Genomic DNA, 22,330 nt, shown 5'->3' with positions numbered 1-22,330 from the left:
ACTGGAGAGATTGAAGTGTTCTCCGACTGGTTTTTGAATGTTATAATTCTTGACGTCTGATTTGGGTCCATTTATTCTTTTACGTAGAGACTGTCCAGTTTGACCAATGTACATGGCAGAGGGGCATTGCTGGCACATGATGGCATATATCACATTGGTAGATGCGCAGGTGAATGAGCCTCTGATAGTCTGGCTGATGTGATTAGGCCCTATGATGGTGTCCCCTGAATAGATATGTGGACACAGTTGGCAACGGGCTTTGTTGCAAGGATAGGTTCCTGGGTTAGTGGTTCTGTTGTGTGGTGTGTGGTTGCTGGTGAGTATTTGCTTCAGATTGGGGGGCTGTCTGTAAGCAAGGACTGGCCTGTCTCCAAAGATCTGTGAGAGTGATGGGTTGTCCTTCAAGATAGGTTGTAGATCCTTGATGATGCGTTGGAGAGGTTTTAGTGGGGGCTGAAGGTGATGGCTAGTGGCGTTCTGTTATTTTCTTTGTTGGGCCTGTCCTGTAGTAGGTGACTTCTGGGTACTCTTCTGGCTCTGTCAATCTGTTTCTTCACTTCAGCAGGTGGGTATTGTAGTTGTAAGAATGCATGATAGAGATCTTGTAGGTGTTTGTCTCTGTCTGAGGGGTTGGAGCAAATGCGGTTATATCGTAGAGCTTGGCATTTTATATATATATATATATATATATATATATATATGTATATATATTTAACAAAGTAAAACTATTTCCCCATGTTATTTCTCCCACCCCCCACTGTTCCTCAGATGTTCTTGTTAACTGCTGGAAATGGCCTACCTTGCTTGTCACCATGAAAGGTTTTCCTCCTTTCCCCCCCTGCTGCTGGTGATGGCTCATCTTAAGTAATCACTTAGGTGAGGTTTTTCATAGGAGTGGGTGGGTGAGATTCTGTGGCCTGCGCTGTGCAGGAGGTCGGACTAGATGATCAGAATGGTCCCTTCTGACCTTAGTATCTATGAATCTATGAATCACTCTCCTTACAGTGTGTATGGTAAAACCCATTGTTTCATGTTCTCTGTGTGTGTATATAAATCTCCCCACTGTATTTTCCACCAAATGCATCCGATGAAGTGAGCTGTAGCTCACGAAAGCTTATGCTCAAATAAATTTGTTAGTCTCTAAGGTGCCACAAGTACTCCTTTTCTTTTTGCAAATACAGGCCAACACATTATCAAAAACTTCCTAACTATCAGGGTGGTAAAGGACTGGAATAAATTGCCTACTGAGGTTGTGGAATCTCCATCATTGGAGATTTTTAAGAGCAGGTTAGACAAACACCTGTCAGGAATGGTCTAGATAATACTTAGTCCTGCTTTGAGTGCAGGGGACTGGACTAGATGACCTCTCGAGGTCCCTTCCAGTACTATTATTCTATAGAGGTGTGCACACAGCTTTGTACTTGCCTGAGAGATTAAACACAGAAACCCCAATGTAAATGTGAAGTAACTCCATTGAAGTGAATGCATTACTCCAAATTTATAGCTGTGCAACATGACAATCTCATCTCAGAACTCATCCTGGAAGCTGTTCTCTCTCTCTCTCCTGTGGAACTGCTGCAGTACATAACCTAGGACATGACAAATATTTTTGTAGTGGTTTCAGCCTACATTGCTGCGTACTTGGGATTCCAAACAAGCTCTAATCTCTGACCTCCTAATTCAACAACACTGAAGATTCATAATATTATTAAAACCACATTGGGGGGTAACTGTTACAGCAGCATGCCACAGCAGAGGACCAAGTGCATAAAACCTAAAGTATTGAAATGTTACACAAATGAGTTAAATTAAACTCAACTTTTGTCCTGTAGCTTTTCTGGGTCCTTGCTTACCATCTAAGAATCATCTACTGACATACTCTCTAATAGGAAAATGTCCTATTTCAGGGCATTTACTAATAAACCACAATTAGGTAAAAAAAACTCAAGATATAATCAAACACACCTACTGTCTCTCTCTTATGGGGGGGGGGACTGGGAGGTGAGTGGGAAAGGAGAATCAGATTGCCTTAAATGACAAATAAAATCCATTGTCTCATGCTTTCAGATCAGTAAATACAATTCCTGTCCACACATTAGCACACAAATGGAATCAAATCCCAGCCCTCTGGGAACAGTACACTCTATAAGCAAATGCTCTTGGTGCACTAAACCATCATATTCAGATGAATATCAGGGCCTTTAACAGTTCAGGGACAGTCCAAAGCTCAATGCAGATGGGTGGCAATACCATATATTTTCAATATTGTACTAAAGTGACTCTAATGTGGCCCTATATATTAAAAGGAGCTATATAATGCAAAAATAAGAAAGAATGAAAAGCACAAAGAATTACACAGTGGAAGATCTCATCCTACTTCAACAGAAGTCAACAGGAATTTTGTCATTGACTTCAGCAGAAGTAAGACTGTGCCCCAGTAAATTTAAGTGCTTCAGTAATAAATAAAATTAACCTAAGAGAGGACACCTGGCTACTGCATATCTTTTTTCTTGGTACTTTGACTGCAGAATACAAAAAGCTGGAAAACATCTTGATGGCAAGTGCCCTATTAGATAAAGTTTGGTTCTTTGAATTATAAATAAAAACACATTCATTGGTCAAGATACCATACAATTATGACTATACAACATAGGCTGAAACACAAATGGAGAATGAGGCACATGTCAAATACAGAGAAACATCTTACATGTTGAATGAAGCCAATGAGTAATAAAACATAACATTCCGTGAATAAACCATTTCCAAAGAACTCGCACTGTTAGTTGTTGTTGCTTGTTTCCTCTTTTCAATTTCAGTTTTTCAGGTCACAAACTTTGGTTCATGAGAGCAGAATGTGTGCAACACAACACAATGGTTACAACAGCAGTAAATAACCAATTCAGGACATGCACATGGCTTCAGAAAGTAGCCTCATCTTCACAAACGTCAGGGAGATCAAGATCCTTTACTCCTTCTCTGCTCCCTTGCTTTCTACATGAATGAATGAAGGGAAGTAAATAATTAGAAACAGGCATTTAGAAAAATAGAGCAGGCATAGTTTTCTCTAATAGGCAAGCCACACCAATAACATCAATAATTATATGAAGGATGACGTTCAAACAAAACTGTATTTCCTTAAAAAGTATACCATGTAAACAGTTAAACTGTGATAAAGAAAAATGCATCAACATCAGTGCACTGATCACTCAAGCATGATAAGACTTGGTATCATGAGGCTACAGCTCCTTAATTTGTCAAAATACATTCTCAATTCCCTTTTATTGCACTAGTACAAGAGATTTAATTCTCAGAAACAGACATATAGAAAGGCAACAATGTTTATAAGTTTATTTGGTTTATATTTTTAAAATCTACTTGTTTCACTGATTTTATGGTTTCACATCTGCAACCCTTTTTCCAAAGCTCAACTGCAAACGGCAGTTATGTTCCCTCAAGGCCAATAAAAAAAAGTAGCCAACTGCTGCATCGCAATGGCTACTGTAAGTTCTTTGAAGCGGAAATCACATCTTCCTGTGTGTTTATACAGCATCTGGCACAACAGGGGCATGATCCTTCTTGAGTCTCTGGGTGGTACTGCAATAATTATAAGTTATAATTAATATTAATAGAATTAGAACATAAAGCTGATTAAAATGCCAATTATATACTTTTTTTCCCAAACTTTCCCTTTTTTTTCAGCTTTTCCAAGAAAAACCCAAATTAGAAAATATTAGTTTTTAAAATGTTTAAGAAAAAAAATAGGTTTTTGATAAAAAATTTTTGATTTTTGAAATCCCAAACCTGAAAATATTTACTGAAAACTACACCAAAAGCTGAACATTTTTACAAAAACTCAAAATTGTTCCTGATAATTCAAGTTTTACCAAAAATTTTCAGTCTCCAATTTCTGATAATTCATTGAAAAAGTCTGAGAAAACTTGCTCAGTATTAGCCACAAAAACAAAATGAAGATAACTTACTTATATTTGTCTTACTTCACAAAGTCTTCAGCCTTTTCAGAATGCTCCTAAATTTCAACTTCCTCTCTTGCAGATTCAAGAGACTGATGGGCTTGTCTCCACTACAAAGCCAACTTGAGTGTTGCCCCTACTTGAGTCCCATCCACACACAAAAACCTTAACTCAAGTGTGGTGGTGCTTTCAAGGCCTTGTCTATACTTGAAAGGTTTGCTGGTAATAGCTATACTAACACATTGTTCTACTGGAGATGCATGTTATACTGGCAGAACAGTTGGCAAGCCTGTCAAGTGGTAAAGACTCCAGCTTAAGTTAGTGCAACTTGTCAAGTGCTAACATAATCACTTTGCTGCTAATACAACCACACAGTATGGCTCAAGTGTTATTTCACAATATGTCTGCTCTCACCCGAGCTTGACTAACTTGTGAGGAAGTAACTAGAGTGTAGGTAACTTGAGTTAACTCTGCAATGAAGACAGCCTAGGAGAGGTAGCAAGGCTAGTCAACTCTTAAAACTGGTCAGGTGAAATTTTTTTTTGGAGATCACACCTTATCAGTTAATTTGAAGCTGTATCAAAAGAACGCTTATGTCTAAGCTGTATTTTAAAGAGTGAAACAGAAAAAACAATGGTTGCAATTAAGCATAATTCCATTCCTAAGTGCACCATCACAGCCCAGGTGATAAACTTGACCTTGAATATAGACAACTGACCATTTCCAAATGCACTTTCAGGCCTGACTTCAACATGCTGAGTAATAGATCCATCTTCAGTGGCTGATCTGAGTTAATTCAGGGGCTGTCGTCACCCTCTTTAAATGATTTATTACAGTGAACAGGAAAGCAGGTTTCATTATCAGAACAGCAAGCAGGTCTGTGCAGTGGGATAACGGCAAGCATAATTCAGCAGCAGATGGCGTCTCACTGGTTATTTAGAGCCTGCTGTCATTTTGTACTATTTGCTACTGTCTGCAATTTGATTAATCAGATTAAATGTTTCCCTGTAATTCTCAGTAGCTGATACCTGTTTGTACACCTTGTTTTAGCATTAAAGGCAATGTGATCCACAGGATGTGGAATGGGTGCAATACAGCATACATTGACAAAACATTCAATACAATACTGAATATCAACTAAATTTATTTTCTACAGACAGCTGGGGTGATCTTGCAGTAAGTAGTCTGCGGTCTGTGCTGCCACATAGGAGACATGAGTACATGCTGAGAGGACTGAGGCTAAATACTAGTCTCCATTAAATATCTTTTCTTACGGTGTTATTTTGTATTTGTGTTACTTTTGTTAACAGCAGGCTAATGAACCTTGCTCTATGTGGTTATCCAACACGCTGCGCCGTTGAGACCATTGTTAATAGTTGTAATAACACATGGCACTCATCTAGCAATTTTTGTACATCAATGGCACAAGCTTCACAACATAACAGATAGTAAAATTAGGATAGAGGCAAAGAGACAACGAATCAGTATTTGAGTCATGACTCCTTGTCTCATGTTCAGTCATAGCTCGCTCACTCTCTGTCCTGTTACCTGATAAGAATTCTTTCCTAATGCCATTTATGCCTTCACTGTGGGCCAATATCTGTCCTCATTTATGCACTTGGAACTCCCATTGACTTCTGTGGGAATGAAGGCACAACGTCAATGAAAATGAAGCAGCCAGGAGTTGTGCCTGGGTATCTGAGAAGAGAATTTGGTCCTACGTATTTAAAGAAAAATGGCTTCAGACCAATGGCAGCATCTCTCTTGTGAACAGTTTGTTGCACCTCTAAGGTCTATTCATCAGGAATCAATCACAGGTTTCATTTTCACCAGGCTGTGTTATTCATTCCAAAGCCGAAGCATTGTCTGCACTGGCAATTTATCTTAGTTCTAGCAATCTCTGGCCAGCCACTGAAGTATCTGTATCAGTGCAAAATAAGTGTTGGCAAGATAACCCTCAATTTGCACAGATTGAGATTACCCACACTTGAAACCAGGGCACACTTCAATGGAGCCAACTGGCCACAGATGGCTGCAATCAGGGTAAATTCCCAATGCAGACAAGCCTCGGTCATGCCCTTACTGGGAGACCATACATATGCTGCTGTTTGGGCTAAACAGGAGGCTGTGGCTGAAACCAAGTATCATGGGGCAAGTGGTGAACTTTTGTATTTTATTACATCTCTCTAGCCTTAATGGATGCTGATACAGGGGCTTTCTCCTGAGTTTGATTTTCTGAGCATGATCTTTTCAGTCATCATAGGTGCAAAACTTCCTTTGACTTCAGTAGACCTATCTATGAATTCCTGAACTGTACATCCAAGTGGGAAAGACTATTACTTACACTAAAACTTTCTCTTTTTTCAAAATTGAAAACTGTCCCATGCATCACAACCCAAATGCCAATAAAAGTGCCACATCAGCCTTTATTCTGCTCAGTTCCTTCCCAGTACTTTTGGAGAATCTTTTCAAAATCCTTCACTCTTGCAGCAGGAGGTGTCCCTAGCTTGATGTATCTATTTATTTTACAGTGATAAATGAGCTCCTAAGCAAACAATTGTCTCCATAATAATGGAGCTGCTCAAATGTAATTTCAAGAGACATGATTAATTTCTAAGCATTCATCTGAAACCGTCTCTGTCAAATTCCAAGCAGAATAACTATGCTTTGAGCTGGCTGTGCACAGTGGGATTTTGCACTGAGATGTCTTTTTTTTTTTAATGATCTCCAATGGTTTACACTAACTACATTATTTTGTTGTTGTTGTTTTAAATTGGACAGCATACTTTGTGGACCGATCTGTGGAATGTGTTGCAAAATTTGCATGCTGTCTGCTTTAGTCCTGATAGAAATGAGGCATGTTGAAATGTAGACCAAGAGGTTTTGTCCATATCAGTCATCACAGCAGAGTCCCAGAAACTTTAAGAGTAGAGGTATTGGTAGAATTGCCTGCTGCATATTTGGTTGTAGCCACATCTATTAATCTTTCATAAGTTCTAAATATTAGAGATGGGCCTGAGCTGCAAGTTCAGATCTAGATTCCCAAATTTTGTGGGTATTGGATCTAGGGTTTTGGATTGAGCCCCCTCTCTGCTAAAACTCACCAAGTCTCCCTCTCCCATCCTTCCCAAAAGAAAAAAAAGAAGAGTGAGGAAACAAATTGCCAAGAAAAATCCCAAGTAACTTAGAGAATGAATGTTAGTGTCACACACACATAAATACTGTAACAAACTACATAACTATTGTAACAAAACTGCTCCTATATGAAGGATGGAATTTTATGTTCTCAATAACACAGAAAGCATGACAACTGAGGAGAGGATTTATAATTCTACTGCACCCAGGGGAAACACAAATACACAGTTACCTTAAAGTTGGATGCAAATATACAGATGAGCTTAAGAGGAACCTGTCCCTAAGGGCAAACAATGAGATAAAGGAAGAAAATGGTAAAGAAGAAGCTGGCAAAAGGCAAATGAGCACATGTTTCTGAATATTAAAGGAATGAAATTAAATAGAGGATGGGGTATTAGTCAGCAATGTTTACTAAGGCTAAAGACCAAACAAAAAACCATGACAGTTAATGCTGTCGCCCATAGTGCAGTGCTGTGCATACTGGAGTAATCATCTGTGCTAACGGCAACTGATCCTGCAGGGTGCCAATTGCTTCCAGCAAGGTATTCAGTGCCATCAACACCTAGTGAAATCAGTGGGAGTTGAGGGTGTTCAGCAGCATACGGATCTGTGTCCCTAGCATGTAGAAGTCTTATGAACATGTAGTGTTATTAATTGCCAAAGGACACAAGTTGAGCAGGAATTAGACACATAAACCACTGATTTCATAGTAGCAGCCATGTTAGTCTGTATTCGCAAAAAGAAAAAGAGTACTTGTGGCACCTTAGCGACTATAAACCACTGAATAGATGATGGGTGCTTCTGTATGTGATGCTCCTAGTGTAACAAGATGTGATATACTGAGCCAAAGTTAGTCTGTAAACCGTTAGTTAGACTCTAATAATACTTACCCTTGCCACAATATGAGCCATAGCTTTTAATAAAAGCACACATCCTTCCCTTGAAATGAAAAATATATTAGTATGAAATTTACTTGGACAGGATTTTCCGTTTACAATGCGTATGTATTATTTTGTCAAAATCTGCACGCTAATATACAGATGCCCACAGAATTTTAGCAATGTTAAGAGACTGACTTGGGGTACATCTACACAGGAAAAAAAAACACCTTGCGGCAGTAAGGGTCAACTGACTTAGGTTTGTGATACAGGGCTAAAAATGGCAGTGTACATGTTTGGGCTCAGGCTGGAGTCTGGGCTCCAAGACCTTCCTCCTCATTCTCAGAGCCCAGGCTCCAGCCTGAGCCCAAACATCTAAACTTTTATTTTTAGCCCCAAGCACAAGCCCCATGAGCTCAAGTGAATTGACCCAGGCTCTGAGATTTACTGCATGACCTGGGCTCTGAGACTTACTGCAGGGGTGGTTTTTTTGCTGTGTAGATGTACTCCCTTAAACACACATTTTGTGAAATTAAGAGTTAAGACAAACTTGGCATCCTTTCTGCAGCCAGTCTCCTGCCAATACCATCAACAATGAAGACTTTAACCTGACTACAGGTGTCAACAGGCTATGTTTTAAAAGTGAATGTAATTTTAGTAAAAGGTGCTGGACTGTTAGCCCTGGGGACTGGCATCCTCTCTCAGCACAATAGGTACAGCACTGGCAAGGAAAGTCTTGCCCTTGCTGCCCCACCAATGTGCCTCAATTGGGTTTTGGAGAGAGTCGTGGGCAGCAGGTATTATAGGCAAGGGAGGCTTTGCCTCCCCAAACAGCCTACTGTGGCCCCCGCCCGCAGGCCAATATGTCTCCTGCAGTGACTCAGGGCCGCTGATGCTGGGCTGTGCTGCCTGCCCAGCGCTGGCCAGCCGAGCACCGGGACTGGGGGCCATCCAGAGCTGTGGGTGTGGTGACTGCGCCGCACGGAGCCCCAGGGCTGGGGGCACAGCGACTGCACTGCCCTGCTACCCAGAGCCCCAGGGCTGGGGGTACGGCGACCGCGCTGCCCTGTCACCCAGAGCCCCGGGGCTGGGGGTGGGGCGACCACACTGCCTGGAGCCCAGGGGCTGGGGTCACAGGGACCGTGCTGCCCTGCCACACAGAGCCCCAGAACTGGGGAAGCGGTGACCGCGCTGCCCGGACACCTGCAGCACTGGGGCTGGGGGTGCTGTGGCCGTGCTGCCCAGGGGCTGGGGGCACTGAGGCTGCAGTGTACCGGGGCTGGGGCCTTGCCCCACCTCAGCAGTCTGGCACTGGGGGGTCAGGGTGGGGGTGCTTTGGGCTCCTGTGGGGGAGGGGAGGTAGAAAGAAAGGGGCGTGGCCTCAGGCACAAGGGAAGGGGCTGGGGATTAGACTTCCCGGGCGGTGGAGTCACCATCCCGTGGAGAGAGCAGGTCCTGGCCTATTCAGTCCTTGAACTCTTTTGAGACTGTCAACAAACCTGACAACTTTTTGTGGTGACATGGATACCTGTTAACAAGAACTAGACCGAGACTGCTAACCAATGACCAAAAAGCCACCAGTCAGTCATGGCCAAACTGGCCGTATTTGAACCAGCAACTCTCAGATGAAAGAAAAGGAGTACTTGTGGCACCTTAGAGACTAACAAATTTATTTGAGCATAAGCTTTCGTGAGCTACAGCTCACTTCATCAGATGTATTGTAGCTCACGAAAGCTTATGCTCAAATAAATTTGTTAGTCTCTAAGGTGCCACAAGTACTCCTTTTCTTTTTGCGAATACAGACTAACACGGCTGCTACTCTGAAACCTCTCAGATGAAAAGCTCCATTGTTTCAGCTATTTGCTAAACCTCACTGCATAGGTGCTGGAACTATGGGTGCTGGGGATGCTGCCACACCCCCTGGTTTAAAGTGGGGTGTGGCAGCATCACTTTGGATCAATGTCTCTCAGCACCCCCATTATACAAATTGTTCGAGCACCCCTGCTGCACTGGTCACTTTGCATCTTGCTGCCCTCATCCCCTGTCTATGCCTTCTCTATTTAGACTGTAAGATCCTCAGGGCATGGACCTTATGATCTGATCTATCAGTGGGATCAAATTCTGTAAATAATAAGAATAATCCCATGTATGGTAGCTGAAAACCACACTTTACCAACAGCACAGCAGTGGTTAACGTGCAAGTATAGTGGATCTGCCAAAACATTTTTCAGTTATTTTGAGATGTATTAGCAATAATAAATGAGAGTAATATATGCAGTGAAATTATGCCTGCATTAATGAGAGGAATCTGGTTCAGATGGAGAATCTACACACCTATAATAAAGATGTATACAATGGAAGTTAACTGAGAATACTGAACTGTTGGGATTTCTAAAAACCTGTATTCAGTGACTGGGAAATTTAAAGGCAAGAGACTAAATTCATCCCTAATGTAGCTTCACTGAAGTACTAGTTACGTCATAGTTGAATTTGGCCCATCACATGTAGGATAAAAAAACAAAGGGTCAGATACAGTGCAGATCTTTTGAGAGACGCTGCACAGACAGAACAGCCCAGAGGGGAGTTACAGATGGCTTTACACTACCTTTGAGCTGCTCAGATTCCAGGAAGCTGCTGCTGTGACCCAAATTACCCCCAGCATAAGTCAGAGCAGCCTTTAGGGCTGCTCTATCTTACAGCAGTCTTTTCTGTGCTGCCTATGTACTAGAGCAACATGTAGGGACCAAAATGAGAGCCAGGAGATCAGCCCCACAGTGTTTTGTGACCTATAGCAGCAGTTAAACACAGTTCCAAGCTCAATTAGTGATGTAAGTGTACAGTGCTACTTTTGCCAGAGGCAGAAGCTATATAAATAGTGTTGCTAAAAACAGCTGTCTTCATTTTAGCTCCATTCAATTGTAATATTTGCCAAATGCCTAAGCATAGGTGCCTTTTAAACATTTCTAGACATTTAAGTAAAGAAATAAATAACAAACAGGAAAGGATTTTTCAAAATCTTACAAGAATTGAAGAATTTAAGCCCTCCCCATGAATTTAAAAACTATTTTTAAAGCAGGGCCATTTAAGGCTATGAAAGGCCTCCTGCTATTTCAAATAACTTTGATCTGCATCTTCTTCCCTAAGCATTTCCCAGAATAGAGCTTTGCATATTGTGAGCAGGTAGTAGAAAGATCGTGAAGAAATTAATTAAATCAGGCAGCTTCCAACCTAAGAAACTCAATGAGTAGGTTGTTAAATTGGCATCTTTCTCTCTTTTTCTAAAGGGCAGATCCCTTTTCAGAAATGTTAATTAGGCACCAGATATTGAAAAGCTAACTCAGCTGTCAAAAGGCTTCTTGAAGGAAGATTCTTGACACTGGCACAGATGCAAGTTGATTTCAGCAGCACCCAGTGCATATGGCTTAGAAAAACCCCAACTATTTTACAAGCAGCCTAATTACACAAACTGAACGTGAAATTGGGAAAGTTTTCTAATTGCTTCTCTTTTTTCCTATATAGGAACACAATGCAACAATACCATCACTGATTTACCACACTTCAAAGACAGTACAGTCAGGGATGTGGAAAAACAGTGTTGTTGGGATTTTTTAAAAATTTGTTTGCTTCATTAATATAATAGAGATACCTTTAATATAATAAAGGTGACACAGGTTGCACTTCAGTTTCCAGTGTGTTTTCAGCACATAGGAGCTCACTATTAGATCGTGCAAAGTGCTGTCAATTTCCATTGAGGAACATGACCCAAATCGTGAAGTCTGCAATGTCGCCTTCATGGGAATTTTGTTTGAGTGAGGACAGCGGAATTGAGTCCAGTGGGTGCTGGTGTGCTCAGCAATACCCAGATCTCCTAGGAACTGAAGTGGGTGATTCACTAGGAGGTACTGTTCCCTCTCAGTCACCAATGGACACACACATGGTTGTAGGGGGAAGTGTGATGCTGAGGATACTGCCTGCTCGATGAGATGTAAAGCCAAAGTTCTGAACACTTGCATCTTTTACAATCCTATCACACTTTCACAAGAACATCAAGTGTGGGTGCTGCCAAAATGATTTGTACTTTCTGCAAAGTTACTGACTATGTTTCTGCAGACTAATTGGATTTGAACAGTTAAATTCTTAAAATGAGAGCTATCCCCATATAACTAAGATGAATCTTACATAAGACTGAATATAAATTACTTTAGATACGTCAGAGGAAAGTGTCATGTTTTGTTTTTTTTATAAACCAAATGCTCACATGGATATTGACTAATATGAGACACACAGAGCAGCTCACAGGCCATCTGGATAACACAGCTGCATCATTGCTGATGCTGTATGTACAGAAGACAGATGGCAGATAGTGGAGGGCATATAACAGATAGTTCAGCCACCCTACAGTATTCTAGTCCTTACTGTTGTGTATTACGTGTACTTGCTTTAAAGACTCAATGTGCCAGATCCTCAGCTGGTGTCAATGGCATAGCTGCATTAAAGTTAATGGAACTACTCCGATTTATACCAGCTGAGAATCTATCCCACCATTCTGAAGACACATACTGTCCCTGAACGTGAACTTCTGAAGCAGCATACACAATATTGCCTTAGGACTAATCCTGCAAGATGCTGAGCACTCTGGCCCTGACCCAGCAAAGGATTTAAACACATGGTTAAATTAAAGCACATTGAGTATGACTATGACCTCAAATCAAATATATGTAATATACGACTTCAGTGGGACTACTCATGGTCTTAAAGTTGTGTGTACTTACATGCTTTGTGGGCTCAGGGCCAGACTTTGCAATATCAAGCCCTTATACTGTAACAATGTGATTTAACATGGTTAGTTCCTAGAAGTTTGTTATCCTTTACTCTTGTTCTAGATTTATTTCAAATAACTTGGCACCATTCATAACATGTACATTTATGTTTTCTTTTACTTTTATATTGCAGATGATTTTATACAGAACAATCCATTGTAAATTAAGAAAGTTAGGTTGGCATGAAGCATGAGTTTAATATCTAGCACAATTTCTCTTTGCAAATGTACTCAATGTAATCAGGACATAATTCACCTAGTACAATGAGCACTCCCACTTAGACTTCACAGAAATAAAATAGCTTTGCCTCTTGCTTTCTGTATTTTCTTAAATGCAATGAAGCAAAACACAGAGAAAGAAAGCTTAAATCTCTTTCATTCAAGTGCACTAATCTAACTTTTACAATGCATAAAAAGAAAAATTCATATTATTTTAAATTATCTGTTTACAGTGTTAAATATATCACTGTATGTAAGAAATACTGTCTGATGTGTCAATGTCTCTTGATTTAATTATAAACATTCCTATGCTGGTCCATAAGGTCCATTTTTGCAAGTCTTAGTTTAGGGTAATCAAACATTACTAGAAGGTGCCAGAAATGCTGATTGCACGATATCACATAAGCTGATTGGGTAAAATTAAGTGAAGAGGACAGCACAGCTGAGCACTTGTTTTACACACAAAGGTTACAATAGATTAGGATAAACTTTTTTTTAAAGAAGAGATATAAACTTCCTTGCTTTGGAGCAACCACAGATTGGCTGTGATTCAATCAGTGAACTGGCTCATTATTGTAAATCAAGTGCCTTGAGCAAGCCAACACAATAGTGGATAAACGAGAACTAGCTGACATAATTTATTTCAAAAAGCCTTTGACACAATGCCACACAAGAGGCTATTAAGGAAACTAAGTCTAGACATGGTGGATGAAAATGATTAGAAGCGGGGAAAAGCTTACATTCAAGAAGAGACTGAAAAGACTAGAATTGTTCAATTTAGAGAGGAGATAAATAAAAGGGACACAATAGAGGTATACTACCTGTCACCAAGGCTTAATAAGATTTAAAAAAATCAGATAGATTGGATAAAGATTTTTTTAGAAGGGATATAAACTCTTATGCTTCAGGGCATAAGACAAACAGAGGGGTCAGGAAGAAATGTCTCCTATTGGTAGTTTATTCTATCATTGCCTACTAAAGGGTTTTCTTATGCTACCTTCCTCTTAAACATTTGGCACTGATTACTGTCAGAGATAGACTAGATGGACCACTGGTCTAATCCAGTATGGCTATTTCTATGTATCTCAGTGATTTCTACGAGAACAAGAGAAAATCCTAATATACCAGTTAGGATAAGATTTGAAGAAAAGGAAAACAAAAATGCACCCATTGCTTCCCTTGAGTTAAATAGTCTGGAGGGTGTGACAGCTATTTGGTATTTTTCTTTAGACTCAGTAAAGTCTCAACATCATAGAGTGAAGAGACTTGCTGGCAAGGAACTATATGAGGATATGTCATAGGATGATAGGAATGGAAGGTGATGGTCTGAGAGTTGTATAAAGTGAAGATAAACTCTTCCCGCTAAGCTGATGAAGTATCAACATTTGAAATGCTCTTCTGACATGTACCCGAGACTGTACTTGAAGCTAAAAATCACATCATATAGAATAGTCTCTTGGATGACATCTCGCTTGCCAGCCTGGATTGAAACTGTCAGTTTGTAGACTCTGAAAATCAGTGAGCTTCAGAAAACTGGCAGCAGAAATCAGAGAGCATGGTACATCTCTGCACTCACTACAGGCCAAATCTCAATGGGATTTGAGCATGCTCAGAACCCTAAAAGGAAGCACTCAGCACCTCATAGGATGGGGTTCCTGGGAAAAAGATATTAAAACCTGTTCTAGGTAAGGTCATAAAGATAGAAGTGTTTCTTCTGTTAGCCAGGTTCAGTTCAATATGACTGCAGTAACTCTTTCCTTTCTGGATTAGGAGTGCAGTTCATTATCCACAGTTGGTTAATCATGTGGTAGATTTACAGCACACTTTTGGTTCTAAAAAGGTTAAGGCAATAAAATATAAAGAGCAAAGGTGCTTCTTCCTTCTTCAAGGTCCTTTAACTCTCCTACCTCTGAAAGAGTCTCCTATAGTAGATGGGAGAAGGGAGGCAGATACAAAGGAGAAAAGTATCTAATTGGATGTAGTCATTCTCTCTCTCTCTCTCTCTCTCTGTTGTAAGGATCTGGGCAAATAGCTAGAGCTATAGGACACTCAGCTAGATGGTGCCAGCCATCTGACTAGTACAGTGTATGGCAGGTCCTGTGTTACCATCTGTTGTGCAAAATTTAATTAAGGAAACATATGAGAGTTGGAACTTGGCCTGTGTGTCATACAGGGAACCGTGAGTTAAAATTAGGTCAAGGCCCTGGCTAATATCCCTGACCCAAGTATCAAACAAATATCCTTACAGTTAAATGGCTTTTCCTCAAGATCAGATCTTCACAGCTGTATGAGAAGTTCTAATGAGGATCAGTCTTTATCGCACAACATTGTCTGAACACTCTGAGAGCGTGTCTTCACTACCAACGTTAAAGTGCTGCCATGGCAGAGCTGCTGCAGAAGTGCTATAACATGGCTATGTAGTCGCAGCACCAGCGCTGGGATACAGCTCTCCCAGCACTGTAAAAACCCCTACCCCACATGAGGGGAGTAGCTCCCAGAGCTGGTGCACTGTCTGCGCTGAAACTTGCATCGCTCAGGGGCGTGTTTTTTCATACCCTGAGTGAGAAAGTTTCAGGCTGTAAAGTGGCAGTGTAGACAAGGCCTAACTGATCTAGGCTCCATTGCGTGCTGGGGATTTGCACATTACCTTGATCCTGCTCCAACTGAAGTCAGTGGCAAAATTGCTTCTGACTTCATTAGTACAGTATTGGGCCTTATCATCATCTTTAATGAGAGCAACCCGCTCAAATCCCTACACACTGGTGAGAGAAAATACTACATTTGTATTTCCAAAGATATAGTTAAATAGTTTAGTTAATATATATAAAAAGTTATCAGCATCTTTGGAAATCTGCTAAGAGTAGTGTTTGTTTAGCCTGGAAGATATTGAATTTTAGGCATGATGCATGTATGTCAGGGATAGGCAACCTGCGGCACGCAAGCTGATTTTCAGTGGCACTCACACTGCCCGGGTCCTGGCCACCGGTCCGGGAGGCTCTGCATTTTAATTTAATTTTAAATGAAGCTTCTTAAACATTTAAAAAATCTTATTTAGTTTACATACAACAATAGTTTAGTTCTATATTAAAGACTTATAGAAAGAGACTTTCTAAAAACATTAAAAAGTATTACTGGCACGTGACACCTTAAATTAGAGTGAATAAATGAAGACTTGGCACACCACTTCTGAAAGGCTGCTGACCCCAATGTACGCTATGTACTGTAGCTTGGTTTATCACATATGATGCATTTTGTTGGTTCCCACAGTACCAATAATGTAATGTCAAAGGTTTCCATCACTGGCTTCCAGACCCAGTCCAGAATGTGCACATTTTCCAGTTTACAGAGATTATATGGGTTACTGATTTCCAGAGCAGAGCTGAAATATATCAGCATGCTTCTTGTTTTACAGGTTTTTTATTTTTTAATGTCTAGATGACTCAGCTGTACTCCTCCAAACCTCCTACTTTTATTGTTCGTGGACAGCAGAGCTGAGGCTACTTACATAATAATTAAATAACCTAGTTGAACTTCATCAATGGATACTTTGCTAGCTTGATGTTTGAGTACTGTTTAAACTACACACAGTATATAATAAACAAACTGGCTAAAAAGCTAGATTCTGAGCTGCTCTAAATGGGTGCAACTCTTCAGAAGTCCACGGAACTGTATTCATTTACATCAGCTCAGGATGTGGCCCTAAATATGGAAGTAGCTGCATCCATACAAAGAAATGTTTACTTTGTTCTAATGTGGATGTTTCAACCCCAAATGACTCGAGGCCTTATTCATCCCTAGTATAACTCCACTGACTAATTTCCACATGAAATTCACCTTTAAATTCTAAGGAAATTATCTGATAAGGTTCCATTATTCCTCCCACACTACTTTGTTCCTTGAAGCGGTCATATACAGCTCAGGCAGAGCACTAGAAGGGGTAGATATACATACATTAATAGGTTTCCTGGAGCAGACATGGACCTCTCTTCCCTTCTGGCCTGAACCTCAAATGGGTTTCCAAATGAGCGTTTCCTTAGCATGGCCTTCACTAAAATCTTTGAAGAAGAAAAACAGATCAGAGAAGATAGGTGGCACAGAGTTTTCATCATCTTTATAATGCTGCTCTAAGCACTAGATCAGAGGAATGTAATGATTACTTTGTTAATAATTTAATAAAATTATAATGCCATTTCACAGGTAAAAACTGAACTAGAGGGATCTGTATAATAGCCCTTAGGTTTCTGTTTGGTATAAATGCTGATCCATTGGCTACTGAAGTTAGATTTCTGCTTGCAAAACATTGCTAGAAATAGTTATATGAATATTGTCAATACACATTGACTAGAGGGAAGGGAACAGGCTGGTTGCTTGAGCACAGGACTGGGAGCCAAGAGCTCATAAGACCTAGTTTCAGCTCTGACAATGACTCCCTCTGTGACTTGGGAAGTCATTTTAAACCTCTTTGGCCAGATCTTCAGCTGGGATAAATGAATTAGCTTCATTTGCTTCAATGTACTATGTTGATTTACACCAGCTGAGGATCTGGCCACTTTATATCCCTTTTCCAATGTGTGAAATGGAAATAATAATGTTCTCTTATCTACCTGATAGGCAAGTTGTGAGAGTCATTAAAGGTTAGAATGTGGTTTTATCACAAGCCCCAAATAAGGAGAGGTAAACAGCCACACCACCTCAGTGGCTGGGTGAAGGAATTGTCACAATTACCCCTCCCTAGGGGGATTAGTCACTAAATTTAGATTTAGATTCAAATTCAGCTTTTGTACTCCCCCAATCCTTAACTCCATTCAGGTGCATGGTGTTTAAGTTTGGGGCCATCTCGATTACTAACAGATCTTGTTTCTATTTCTAGGTATCAGGATTCCCTGAATAATATCAGATACCATCACTATAAGCACTGTATAAGACTTTAGCTATTGTGGAGATGCACGAGGATAAACAGAGTACCGAAGTTTCCAGGGCTGTCAAATAAGCTGGCATTTTGACTTTCACTATTTAACAAATAGTTTAGGAAAAGAGAAAACCTCTGCCTTAGGGGAAAAAAACATGAGACACCTTAGAACAAGTTTTACAGTTCAATCTTATCTAAAAGACACAGGATAGCTGGCTCATGGTGATGAGGTAGGCTCACAAATTCTGCAATATTTCAGTGATTGCATTCTAAAATCAGTAGAGAAACATGGGGCTGGATTCTCAGCAGATGCAAACTGATGCAGCTCCATAGAAACCAACCAATGGAGCTACACTGATTTACACTAGCTGTAGCTCTGGTCTATGGATTTTTCCCCAAATTATGGGATGGTATTAGTATTTTCCTCCCACATGTGTAAGTTCTTAAGCCACCAGCTTTACCCCCCATTGCTTTTTAAATAAGTGAGGATATGTTAACAATATTTTGTTTCAATAATTGAAAATCAGGCATTTAGTTTTATGCCAGGAAGACTTTTCAGAACCATGGCCTATATTTGTCTGGAATACTGCACTTCATATGTCAATTTCAGGACATTAGGTTACCACTTGCACACTTAAGCATAACTTCAATTTGCAATCAGTAAAGTGTCCTCTTTTAATTACAATTTCATCTTTTCCTTTCATTAAACAAAAAAAATTTAAACCTTCCAGGACACATCTCATAAAGGGAAGCAAGTCTTTCAGCTCCTGACACTGGAGCCCAGTGTTTAAGTGCCTAAAGCAGAAAGGCTAAGTTCTTAACTACCCATTGTAATTTTAATAATTTATTTTAAACCTGGAGGTTAATATTTTGCAGTGTGTTTATTATTCCATCACATAGAAGATTTTGTAGGAAAAGGCTTCACACATTTATTTCTAGAGGGAAAAGAGAGAAAATACCATATGATTAAATTGCCTTCAAAATGGGAAGAGAATAGGATTCCAGTTCTCAGGACTATATCTCTAGAGGTGCCTAGTGCCCACTGAGTTGCTACAGGCACCTATAGCCTGGTACTAAAGCCCGCTGAAGTCAATGAAAAGACTCCCATTGATGTCATGGGTTTTTGATCAGGCCTTACTGCCGATCCAAAGAGAGTATGCTCAACAACTACCAGAGCGTGTCCTATGCTGGATTTTCTGGGCCATTTGCAGCTCTGCTTCTTGCCTTGTCTGTGTACACAGGTGGCTGCACAGCAAACAGTGCAAACAACCCTTTACTCTCCCTCACTGCTCTCCCTTTTTCCAGTAGTAGTGGTGGTGTTGGGATTGGAGTTACATATGTGTCTGGTAATAAGTCTTCGCAAATTTGAATTGCTTCTATCATTCGCTTCCTCTGGTCCTGGCCACCTGGGGAGCTTGGTCCTGCACCTATTATCTGAGTAGCCCCTTTGACGTCAATGCTCATATGGATAAGGGCTGCAGGATCAGGCCCCGTGTGTTGCGGTACCAGTAAATCTTTTGAGGTAAATGCACAGCTCAAAGGCATGAACAACTCCCACTGACTTGAATGGCTAAATCATGCACATTATACAGTGGAAATTTGTCTATCCCTCACGTTGAGATTGCTTCACAGGCTGATGGCTCAAAGAAAGTGACATATCTCCTGGAACATAAAAGCTTAGAAAGCTCCTGTTTACACTTACTACAGCTGGCAAGCTTGGGATTGTCTTGATGGAATTCTTCACCTCCTCCTCAGTCACCTCCACCACAGTGCAATGCTCTTCCTCCAAAGGCAGTGGATCCTCCCCAAAATTTGTTAGCCAGGGATGCAACTACATTAAAAGGGACACAAAGAAAACGGTGAACAAGCCACTGCAGAGAATCCTAAATGTGTATGTCCCTTGTACTTCACACAGTATGGATTGATGTTAGTTAATATGGGGAAATAATGAATATAGGGCTGATTATTATTACAAGCTGCGAGTCAGTATGGCTCCATTTTCCACATAGGTTGGCACATGCTGAATCAACAGGCTGAGGGCTAACTCAGAGGTTCTGTTGCACTCCAGCGACTGTGTGTAGTGTCTCTATAGACCATAAGAGACCATCAGCACTAATTGTCATTGGCTTGCATTTTCAAAGGGGCTAAGAGAGTTAGGCACTCAGTTTCCACTGAATTCAGTCAAAACCCCAGTCATCAACATCAGCTCTCTCTCACATACACAGACACTTTAACAACCCAGGCCCAGGAAAAGAGCCATAATGTGTTTTCAAACTTGGGTGCCTAAATTTAGGCACTTAAACAAGTGGCTTGATTTTCAGAAGTGCTGAGCACTCAATAACTAGTGAGTTCAGATGCTGCTGCAAATGCTCAGTATCTCTGGAAGTCAGGCCACCTAGGTAAACATATAATATGGTACCCAAGTCTGAGCATTTTGGCCTAACGCTATACACGATGTGGTTACATGGCTGTGCAATTGTCCACACAACTTACCTTTTTGCCTGGATGCCACACAGACTAATGTTCATACCACATCAGTAAAAAAACATGGCCACCCTCCTACCACTGTCTGGCTGTTCAGCTTGTTTGCCCAACATATGGGGATCTTCAGGGGAGGCGGATTACACTGCAAACTAGGGGATTGTTGGATAGGACGCAGCCAGTGGAAGGAGGCACAGATGACTGTGAGGGAGACGGAAGAAGCTTGTTGGAGGATTTGTCTTCTTTCCCAAATAATTAAATGCCACAGGAGTGGCTCCTATGTGGTTTAGGAGCCTCAGATGTACCTGCATTTTCCAGCAGGCCTCCCACTTTCCCTCCGCAGAGAACACTTCACCTTCTTGTGCTGTTCCCTGCTCCTCTAGTTTAGTAACCACATGGCTTATTAGATGATCTTGTAATTAATTAGCATTGTCCCATAATGCCTGTAAATCAGTTCAGGGCATGGGAGGCCTGTGCATAATTTTGGTCTGATGTGCTACATAATATAAGAGGTTTCAAGTATAAACAAACAGTACTGGAGTGGAGTTCTTTGATATCAATGTATTTGTCCAAGGGCTGGCCCCTATGGAGGTTAATCAGAACAGCATCCACTATGCTTTTAAAAAATACCTGCCTACCTCCTGGGGACTAGTTTACAGCATTCGGACCGATGTTTGCTGCCTACAAACTTTAAAAGGAGTTTAGTGCAGGTGTCCAGAGCACTATTCAAGAGCTCAGCAAAGAACTTCTTTATGGCACTTAATTAAATTGTGTATTCCAAAGATGATTATTCATGCTTATAACAACCCTCTTCAGAAGCAAAACAGTCAACCCTAAATTAAATAATTTTTATTAAAAGTATGGAATATCTAAGTCGTGTGAGCATTTTAATTAGGAGACAAGTGTATTTCGTGCATCAACATGGTTCAGAAACAGCAATTTCCTTATGTTTCCCCCATATAATTTCCTTGATTTTTTTTGTTAACAGCAATTCCAAACTGAGTTTGCAAAACAATTAGACCTAAATAACTGCGAATAACAAGAGTGATACATCCGAGATGCAAATTAGGAGAGGGTAGATATAGTCAATCCATCCCCACCCCTGCTTTATTCAAGTTCAATTTCTCTGGGCTAGTCTACACTGCAGCGCTTTAACATGGCTGTGTAGTCGCGGTGCAGCGCTGGGAGAGAGCTCTCGGCTCCCAGCGCTGGGGCACTCTCTATACTGGCGCTTTACAGCGCTGAAACTTGCTGCACTCAGGGGGGTGTTTTTTCACGCCAGTGCAGATAAGCCCTCTGACTCTTTTCAAATAGGTGAGACTTCTCAGTGACTAATGATAGCAGAACATGGTATCAGTCCTGAAACAAAATATACAAAGCAGCATGGAGCATCTTTCTCCATCAGGGGTGTTTGTTGCTCTGGATTCATGAGCTTTGCAGAACAATGACCAAGATAATGTTGACAGAAATTGATGCTACATGCCTTCATCCCATTCCTGCATTTATAACAACAGCCAGTATGGTATGAACAACAGGTACATACACATATAGTAATCAGCTTCACAGTCACTGCAACACATATCTGTGTCTCCTAGACTAGGGAACAGGTCTGATCACTCAAGTTAGCAATCTTAGTAAAAAAAAACAAGGTTTCAATCTACAAAAGTGTTTGTGGGAAACGCTGTCAGTGTTTTATCCAGATTTTGAACAATTTTAATTAAAAATCCCCTTTTATTAATAGTCTCAGAAATAAACAGCATCAGAGTGATTTTAAGTCACACAAATATGGAGCCAAGTGAATACTCACCCTTTGAACTATGCTGATTGATATATCCCCAAAACAGAAATACTGGTAAGTTTTGTCCCATTACAAGTAATACAAGAAATATGAAACCAACTGAGATTACATGAAACAATT

The 22,330-nt window shown here is 40.6% G+C and overlaps 1 protein-coding gene across 5 annotated transcripts in view; it reads right to left on the bottom strand.

Annotated features, from left to right (window-relative positions):
• Positions 1–1,187: 1,187 nt before the first annotated feature.
• CAMKK1 (calcium/calmodulin dependent protein kinase kinase 1) overlaps positions 1,188–22,330 on the bottom strand; it is a 199,420-nt gene continuing 178,277 nt past the window's right edge. For 2 of the 5 annotated variants that reach the window (XM_038375692.2, XM_043499310.1), the window contains exons 14-16: positions 19,634–19,762; positions 16,974–17,077; positions 1,188–2,991 (exon numbers count right to left, since the gene is read on the bottom strand). In XM_038375692.2, the coding sequence (XP_038231620.1) occupies positions 2,919–2,991; positions 16,974–17,077; positions 19,634–19,762 (306 nt within the window). In that variant the 3' untranslated portion in view covers positions 1,188–2,918. The other 3 variants (XM_043499312.1, XM_038375694.2, XM_043499313.1) reach the window with 3 other exon arrangements.

The sequence above is a fragment of the Dermochelys coriacea genome, chromosome 17 (genome assembly GCF_009764565.3).
Source record: "Dermochelys coriacea isolate rDerCor1 chromosome 17, rDerCor1.pri.v4, whole genome shotgun sequence".
Lineage (NCBI taxonomy): Eukaryota > Metazoa > Chordata > Testudines > Dermochelyidae > Dermochelys > Dermochelys coriacea.
Note: the sequence above shows the minus strand (reverse complement) of the source record. Positions and strands in the feature narration are given on the sequence as shown.